This window comes from Megalobrama amblycephala, unplaced genomic scaffold, assembly GCF_018812025.1.
Source record: "Megalobrama amblycephala isolate DHTTF-2021 unplaced genomic scaffold, ASM1881202v1 scaffold448, whole genome shotgun sequence".
NCBI classification, from domain to species: Eukaryota; Metazoa; Chordata; class Actinopteri; order Cypriniformes; family Xenocyprididae; genus Megalobrama; species Megalobrama amblycephala.
The window spans coordinates 95,792-105,403 of NW_025953383.1; the positions used below are offsets into that span (position 1 = coordinate 95,792).

At 40.5% G+C, this 9,612-nt stretch overlaps 1 protein-coding gene across 1 annotated transcript; it reads right to left on the bottom strand.

Annotated features, from left to right (window-relative positions):
* Positions 1-100: 100 nt before the first annotated feature.
* LOC125261635 (FAS-associated factor 2-like) lies at positions 101-2,453 on the bottom strand. Its single transcript, XM_048180190.1, has 7 exons — positions 2,234-2,453; positions 2,010-2,156; positions 1,818-1,895; positions 1,328-1,375; positions 634-759; positions 306-473; positions 101-229 (listed from the first exon to the last, which is right to left on the bottom strand). The coding sequence occupies exons 2-7, from the start codon at positions 2,034-2,036 to the stop codon at positions 143-145; spliced, it is 534 nt and encodes a 177-aa protein (XP_048036147.1). The 5' UTR covers positions 2,037-2,156; positions 2,234-2,453; the 3' UTR covers positions 101-142.
* Between the last annotated feature and the right edge of the window lie 7,159 nt (positions 2,454-9,612).

The window sequence follows — 9,612 nt, forward strand, 5'->3', positions numbered from 1 at the left end:
AGCAGGAGAATGAGGAGGTGACCAATGTGCAGCTGAAGGAGCAGGAGAATGAGGAGGTGACCAATGTGCAGCTGAAGGAGCAGGTGACCAGTTTGGGGGTGTTGGGGAACGACAATCATTCAGTGGCAAAGAAGTAGTCGGTTCATGTGGTGATGATGCAAGCGACTGGTTGGAAAAGGAATGAGGTGAAATTGAATTCACCAGAATTCACTTGAATGCTTGCTTCATTCTGTTTAGAATTGGAAGATAATTACTAATAATTACTAATTATAGAATTGGAAACTACATATAGAAGGGTGACTCACTTCATCCATTGGTGAAACCCAAACAACATAAAGAGTCGAATGACCCTGGATGTTGTAATCATTAAGTGTTCCTGAAAGGTTATTTTCAAGAGGTGTAGATGATGTTGCATCTTGAACATAGAACACTTCACTGGACAGGTCATCCTGACCAACAAAGTCAAATAAGATCTGAAAAGTAGTACATGAAATATAGGTAAATATAGGTGACATTATTATACAATTTCTTCATCAAGGGTATTTACTATATTTTATATACTAAACATTTTAAAACATGACCGTTTTCTATCCTTATTGTCTATACTTTTATTAAAATTCAGCAGTCATTTACTTGAATTGTCTCTGACAAGATGAATTTTCGAATTTTTTCCATTCCATTAGGAAACTTGAATTTGATGGGCACACCATCAATAGGTTCCTCGTGATTTGCAATCCTCTTCCGTCTATCTTCAATTACCTATTATTCAACCAAGGATACGTGAATGCAATACTTTTGTCACAAACTCGGCCTCTGAGGCTCCCTCCGATCGCCACCTGAGGGCGCCCTCACCTGAGTATTAACTGTTCCTGTACTACATTTCCCATAACCCCGTACCTGGCCTGATTACACCCCACCTGATCCACATCTCCTGGACTATAAAAGACCTTCATACCCCGCCATGCTTTGCGAAGTCTTGTTTGCCACGGCTACATTTCTGAGCGTTATTTCCAGTGTATGAGCCCCTGTGTTTGACCTTGGACTGCCTATCACCCCTGTTGTCTGCCCGCCGCCTGCCTACTGATATCTCTGCCTGTTTACTGTTTACCCTGCTTTGTCTGCCGCCTGTCTCGACTATCCGCCTGGTTTTTGACTCTGATCTGCCCTGCCTCTAACACTGTCTTTGCTGGTATCTGACCTTCACCTGTACGACTCTGATATTCTAAATAAAGCTGCAAAATGGATCTCCCCGAGTCTGCCTCGTTACAACTTTATTAGTTCAACCAAACAAATCATCATTAGTTATATTTTTTTAAATAATATTTACCTGTAGTCGACTCTTCTCCTGTGCCTCTAAATACTGGTGTCTCATCTCCTGTTTATGATAAAAAGATTTGTGGATTCTATTTAAATAGAAATGCATATTACACCTTTTAATATATCATAGAACTTGTATGTTCATGAAAAAGCATTACAAAGCAGTTCAGACTGTGTCCATACTCTCAAATAAAAGGTTTCTTTTGTATTTCAACCATCCAAGTTGCTTACACCATCTAGACCTTAATGCCAATTCAGAAAATGTATTAAAGAGTAAATGTAATGTCATGGGTGATGTAACAATACATAAAATTTTAAATTAAAAATGTCTTTCACATCAGAGTCATGTTTTGCACCTGGTCAAAAACATGTAATGAGTAACAGTATGCTATATCATGTTTCCTTTATGTAAACTTGCAAATATAGAAAGAATAAAAGTTAGGTGGTTGTTAAGTTGCTTGTGCAGTGTACTGTTTACTGAAATTTATAATGTTACTTACTTTTTCTCTGTCTGCCATTAAAGACTGTTCAAATTCTTTGTCTTGTTCTTGCCGCAAAGATCGCCACTGCTGCAAAACCTATTAACACATCAAAAAATATATGAATTAAATAAATATTTTCAGAAACAAATTATGATAAACAAACACTCTGTAAATATTGGTTTAAAACGTTATAGGTTTATTATTGGTTACCACGGTGCTGTCTGCAGTGTCCTCCATGTTGCCACTAAGATCCTGATTTCTGAAATCAGTAAGGTCAATCACCACAGATGGAGTTGTCTCAGAGTTGGCTCCTGGTTCAGGTTCACTTTGTGACTGGCACAAAGGAGGTGCTGATTCCTGTGTGGGTAATTGTTGTTATTAACACCACAACACACTTTTACATTTAAGTATTATCAAAGAAAACTATTACAAACCTGGTATAATTCTGCTAATGGCAGAATGTACAGCCTACTCCGACTACTCCGAAGTAACCTGAATCTTCTTTAATTTTTTTTCCTCTGTCAGCCCTGGCTAACTCATATCCAATCAAATTCAGGCTGACATCTGGGAAACTTTGACAGATAAATTGTTTGAAATATGCCAAACTCCAATTCATTTGGATTTGGGACACTTTTTCTTTACCCGTGTCATCCACAGGGCTACCTAAATATGTTTTGAAAAAAAAAAAAAAAAAAAAAAAACATAAAATAATAATAATAATTATTATTATTATTACTGTATTGGTATTATGAAAAAGACAGCTTGGCTAAACAAAATTTATTATACATTTGATGGTTTGATTATTTTACAAGATAATCTCATAATTCACTGTGCAATTACCAAATCCAATTTGCATCATTTCTGTCACAGTTGGTAGTTTTGTAAAGGTTGGGCCAGGAAGCAAAAACAGGCCAACATTCCAACAAAGGTTATCTCGTCTTCCAGTTGTACCTTTAAAACAGAACATTAAAAGACTGATTAAATAAAATCAGAGGATTCTCTGATCAATGTGTAAGTTTTGACAATTTCATATCCTATCTGAAAAGGAATAACGAGAAATTGAAAGACAACGCCCTCCCAATGCAAACGAATGGGACTTAAGTAAAAAAAAAAAAAAAAAAAAAATGCTTTAAATAAAATTTTCCGAAAGATGTTTTTGGTAATTTTAAGTAGTTGTTATCACACTGATATGTATTCAATTGTTCGTTTTTGTGATATGTTTGATTTTAGCTAGCAATTAGGGCGTGTCGTCATGATTGACAGTTGTGATTGACAGCTTCTCTGAGGACTATCGGAGCTTCGAGGGGAGATTGAAGATATATAATAACTATTAATTTTCTATTTCTGTGCTATTTCACACCGACAAAATGAGTTGTTCACCAGTAAACTGTACTAACCGACCTACAGGATCTGATGGATCACTGAACTTTTTTCGGTAACATTAAATGACGGTGTTATAAGCTGATTAATAAATGCTATTAGTTAAGATAACACGCCTAACGTTAGCCATGATGGGAAAAAAGCAGGTGATCATTATCTGGCAGTTACTAATTATTTTTATGGGTATAAAATAATAATTAGCAGGACAAAACTAATGATAGCCTACTCTAATTACAGCAATCGATCTCCTGTAAAGTTAGTTTAACTTTTTTTTAAATGGCAGGACCGTTTCTGACATTTGTTTCTAGAGTTGTTTCTAGTGGCATAGGCTATTATATTGAATTTATCTACTGAATTTGCTGTTTCAAAAATATTATTGCTCTAGAAACAGAATAGCCTATTATTTTATAGGTAGAATTTTAAATTTTGTATACCGGTAACTTATATAGCCTATTTAAAATACATCAATGATGACGCAGTTGTCTGGGCGGAAGTTTGATACCGCGACTCCGGGCTCCACTGACGATTCCTTCTGCGCATTTACAGGCTCCAAACTGACCTTTTAGCGTTATATTTATCTTAATTTATATTTATCTTTTTTATAGTCTATGGTTATATGTCAACGTCTGTTGTCGTTTTACATTCAGTTCACTACAATGGAAAGAAGCGGCATCGCATCATCCATCTTTTTTTTTTACAGTCTATGGTCACAACACTGAAGTCGGTTGCAACATATGGTTCATGTGGACTTAAATTCACAAACAGTAGTGATGGGAGAAATTAAGCATTTCGAAGCTTTGAACCAGTTGCTTCGCAAAATCATTAGGCTTGTTCGACTTGAAGCGGTGCTGCACAGACTAATTGGTGTAAGACATCAAAGTAGCCTACCAAAAGAGTTATTAGAGAGCAGACAGCTCATGCTTTTGAATCGCTCTATGGCATACACCAATTAATAGGTCTGCGCAGCTAGCTGAACAAGCAACAAAAACAAAACAAAAAAAACTAACAAATACACATGGTTCGAAACGCAGCCTGGAAACATCATGTGCTCGTGACCCCTACTGGTCTGAACAGTGTAAATGAAGCTAAAACTCAGCCAAAACATGCACAAAAACACCTTTTGGGCCACTATGTTGCTGTCTGGGAATATGACTTTTGACTACAACTCTTATACGTGTAATTAAATGTCTTAAAATTTATAATCCGAGATCGGGTTTTAAAAAATCATATAGAGTAGACGCTGTAAAGTTTTCACAGATTTACTGAAATCACATGGCAGTTTGTTCCGTGTGCTCTGATCATTTTGAATCATTGAAACAAATGATTGGTAAAGGTTTCGAAGATTAACGAAGCGTGTTTCAAAAGCCCTTGTCACTAATGAAGACTCATCAGGGCACTCATAAGTTTGTACTTTTACTGTAGCCTACTAAGGTTGTGTCCTACGTAGTGTAGCCAAGTGGGATGACTATAACAAAATATGATGCGAGGCATAAATTGGTTGCGGGTCCTTTAAGAAGTTGCATTCTCCTTTAAGAAGAATGTTGCGACGCTGCTTTGCGGCATTACTTTGTGTAATGGGCATGCGCTGATTTCATGGAAGAGAGGGAGCAGCAATACTCTGCTAGAGAGCTAAGTGGTTTGGGCATAAATACCTGTTTAAAGAGTTTGTGAGATCGTCTTTTAAGGACGTCTGTGATTGTATGTGTGAGCTGAATCGGGTTTGATCACGCTTGGGACACGTGCAAAGACGGGGTATGTGAAATGGATAGTAATTTGATTTTGTTTTCTTTATGCAAGGCCCAGTGCGTTTCCCAATTAAAATGTGGGGATGTTTAAAATTGAATGTGCATGTTAAAAAGGAAACAGTAGTTCTCAAGTGTTTCTTAAAACATATAATTTTTGGTTGGAACTGTTGAACATTTTGAATACTGTATTGATTTATTTTTATTTAATGTGTATGTAAATAACTGTGAAATTTAGTGCTACACTAATGTACTGTTTTGTTTTCATTTGGCTATTAGCCTCTACCGTATTTCAGTACCATATTTGATTATTGTAATCCATTTGTTTTGATACCAAATCAGCTCAACAAAGGAATCTGACTGACTTTATTTTATGTTAGTTTTCCTCTCAATCTTTGCTCCCTCCGATCGCTGTCCATCCCAGAGACAGCAGTCAGAAATAAACCACAAAAAGTATTATTTTTTTGTATCCTGTGCTGATTCATTCCACCACTGGTTACATAATTTGGTACCAGGAGTGGGGTCTCTGACTGTTGGGAGCCTATAGATTTTATTTTTTTATTTTTTGAAATACGGTAGAGGTGAAGATAGGCGCCTGTGGGACACAGAGTGGCGGCCGACTTCCTGGGTGCAGTTGTCCATTGAACAGACATCAGCTGGAGTTGACCTGGAGAGGTGGCAATCCTGCTGGAAGAGAAGGGAAGAGTGCCTTATTCTCACTTAAATCCGCAAAGTGCTCTGTGACGAGACGCCTATCATAGGACTGCCGAGAAGGGGAGATTTTATGAACATCTGAAAATATATCCTTTGGCTACTAAGATAGTAACAAACTGATTAAGAGACCCTTTTTCCCAAAGACAACTGTTTTTTTTCTATGTTGTACTGAAATAATTCGTACACATTTCTAATATGTCACACTCAGATGATGATGCTTCGTTTACACCAGAGCATGGTGATGCACAGGGTGCAGGAAGTAGTATGCATGACATGCAGGGACAAATTCAGGAGCTTAGCCGAAAACATGAAGAGACTATGGCAGCAATTGCTAATTTGAGCAGAGAGCCATCCAGATCTTATATTTATGTACCAAGAGAACGCCATATACAACCCTTTAGTGGTAATTTTATCAAAGATGAGAGGAATGTTGACGAGTTTATTGATGAAGTTGGGAGGGTGTTACTGGTCAGAAATCAAAGCACAGAGGATCAGTTAGACTTTGTTCTTTCACTCCTTAGAGGGGCAGCTTTAGAGGAGGTCAGGTTACGAATGGACAATGAATCAAACCGACTAAGTGACCTTTTTGAGTATCAGAGAGCAGCTTTCCGAGAAAAGCGCAGCATACCTCAGCTATTGCAGACCTTCTATAGTCGTAAACAACTGGAAGGCGAGGATATTCGTGCATACTCACATGCGTTGTCTCAGATTCTGAACTCCATCCTGAAACAGTCACCAAATGCAATGGTAAATGTGAGTGTGGCCATTCGGGACCAATTCAGTGAGGGCATTAGGGATGCCAGCCTCAGGAGGGAACTTCGTAAGCTTGTTAGGGACAAGCCAGAGTCCACACTTATAGAAGTGCGTGATGAAGCCCTCATGTGGTCTTTAGAAGATCCTAAGCCTCGTGTCGCAAAAGTGGTCAGCAGTCGGAATATCGTTTCTGAGACAGCCAAAGCTCAGTGTGCTGCTGTTGGTGCACCTGAAACAAAAGCGGTTAATCTGGAAGAAGTTTTGAAAATTGTATCAGAACAAGGAAAGGCTATAGGGGAGCTTACAAGAGCCGTTGAGAAACTCACCGCACAGTGCATTAAGTCAGAACCTATAACCCAAAACAGACCCAAGGCACAACCAAGGTTTACAGAAGATGGCCAACCAGTATGTTTCCGGTGCAATGGTGTAGGACACATCGCTAAGAGGTGCGTGAGGAAATACAGACAGACTGTTGCAGAGAATACAACTACCACTGCACCACCAGGAAACGCCCACCCTCGGTTGCTGTGAGCCAGGCGGTTCGAGGGCAGTCCATTGGCTCATCTAACATGAATACTAGCCGTGACAGGCTATTTGAGCGTGCTGTGGGAAAATGTCCTGTTGCTAACCTCAGTATTAATGGAGTGAGTGTTGCTTGTCTACTGGATACAGGGAGCCAAGTCAGCACTATTTCTGAGAGTTTCTTCAGAGAACACCTGTTCGGTGAAGATGAGGATATACTTTCAACATCTGGCTGGTTGAAACTGACTGCAGCCAATGGTTTGGACATACCTTATCTTGGTTACCTGGAGTTGGAGGTCAGAAGCCTGGGTATTGTCCTTCCAGAATGTGGCTTCCTTGTAGTCAGGGACACACAGAGCTCCTCTCTTGTACCAGCGTTAATTGGCATGAATGTTATCAGCAGATGCAGACAACTGGTTCATGCAGAGTTTGATACTACGCTTGGTGGGAAATTGCAATCAGATTGGAGAGAAGCATTTCAACAGTTGCACAGTGCCCATATCCAAGAGAAGAGAACATCAGTACGAATAGCTGGAAAGGACCTGGTCCACATACCTGCTTCTTCAATTGCCACGGTGATGGCCAAATGTGTGAAAGATGTGCTACATGATGGGTCATCTGATTTTCTGTTTGAGCCCATGAACACACCATTACCGGGTGGACTCATTGGTGTTCCTTCCTTGGTGTCATCAGGGACACCGTTGTTCCCTGTGCAGTTGGTGAACCTTTCTCCAGAAGACATCTGGTTACGGGCTCGAACCAGGCTCGGGACTTTAACTCATGTTGAGAGCATGAACTTAAATGAGACCTATGAGGTGAAATTCCAGCGTGTTTCAGCTGATATGGAGGAGATCACTGTTAATGCCAAAAGTAATCCGGTATTGGAGAACAACATGAAAGAGTTCCTCAGTAAGCTTCATATCGGTGGCACCATTGAGCAGCAGGCAGCATTAAGTGATTTGTTAATGCAGTATTCCGATGTGTTCGTGCTCGAAGATGAAGACCTTGGTTTTACCGATAAGGTGAAACATGAAATCCATGTGACTGACAATGTCCCAGTGACACAGCGTTATAGGCGAATCCCACCCACACAGTACAGAGAAGTTCGAGAACATATCAGTAAGCTTCTCAAGAAGGGGGTGATCCAAGAAAGCACCAGTGCTTATGCTTCACCTATTGTACTAGTGAGGAAGACTGATGGCAGCCTCAGGCTATGTGTCGATTACAGACAGCTCAATGCTAAGACCCAGCGCGATGCATTCCCTTTACCTAGGATTGATGAGAGTTTTGATGCTCTTCAAGGGGCTAAATTCTTCTCTTCGATCGACCTTGCGAGTGGATACCATCAGGTTGCTGTTCATGAGCGTGACAGGCATAAAACTGCATTTATAACTCCCTTTGGGATCTTTGAGTACTCCCGTATGCCCTTTGGGGTGTGTAATGGGCCGCCAACGTTCCAACGCCTGATGCAGACTACAATGGGTGACCTAATATTTCATATCATGCTAGTGTATTTGGATGATATACTAGTGTACTCTGCCACTTTTCCAGAACACCTGGAGAGATTGGAAATGGTATTTAAGAGGCTAAAGGAGACAGGTCTTAAAGTCAAGCCTGAAAAATGCAACTTGCTGCAGCAAGAAGTAACCTTTTTAGGTCATTGAATCTCAGCTCAAGGTATTGCTACTGATCCAGGGAAAATGAAGGCAGTAAAGCAATGGAAGGTCCCTAACACAGCGAAGGAACTGCGTTCATTCTTAGGATTCTGTAGCTACTACAGAAAGTTTATAGAGGGTTTTTCTAGGATTGCAGGGCCCCTTCATGATTTAGTGAATCAGTGTATTTCACATTTTGGCAGTGTTAGGAAGGATTTTAGTGCATTGTGGTCACCTGAGTGCCAGTCAGCATTCGAGCTCCTAAAAGAAAAACTTACCTCTGCTCCTGTGCTAGGCTATGCAGATTTCACTCTCCCGTTCGTCTTGGAGACGGATGCGAGCCATGAAGGCCTGGGAGAAATACTATACCAGCAGCAGGACGGGTGTAAGAGAGTCATTGCATTTGCTAGTAGGAGACTTCGGAAAGCAGAAAGGAATGACCGAAACTACAGCAGCATGAAACTGGAGCTGCTGGCTCTTAAATGGGCTGTCTCTGAAAAGTTTCGTGGTTATCTGCTGGGCTCCAAGTTTGTGGTCATCACCGATAACAACCCTCTGTGCCACCTTAAAACAGCGAAGCTCGGTGCAGTTGAGCAAAGGTGGGTCGCCCAACTAGCTGTTTTTGACTTCGAGGTGAAATATCGCCCAGGCCGACACAATACAGCTGCTGATGCTCTGTCTAGACACCCTTCAGCAGGGGAGCATACCATTCCTGACGAGTACGACAACTGTGTTGCTATCTGTAACGTAGTCAACAAAGGGACAGTTCTGGAGCCTGACTTGGTCATTGCTGGTGAAAGCTGTTACAGAGTCAGACAAATTCGTGCCTTGGAATCCGGAGAAGAGAAAGGCAATAACCATCTTGGGAGTATACAGACCCTGCCGGGCTACAAAGTAGTAGAGTTGGTAGATTTCCAGAAGAATGATCCTACCATCAGTTCTTTCAGAACCTACTGGGAATCCAGGAGACAGCCCTCTCGCTCTGAAAGATTTAATCTTTCAAAGTCCACCTTATCACTGATAAAGCAGTGGAAAAGGATCCATGAA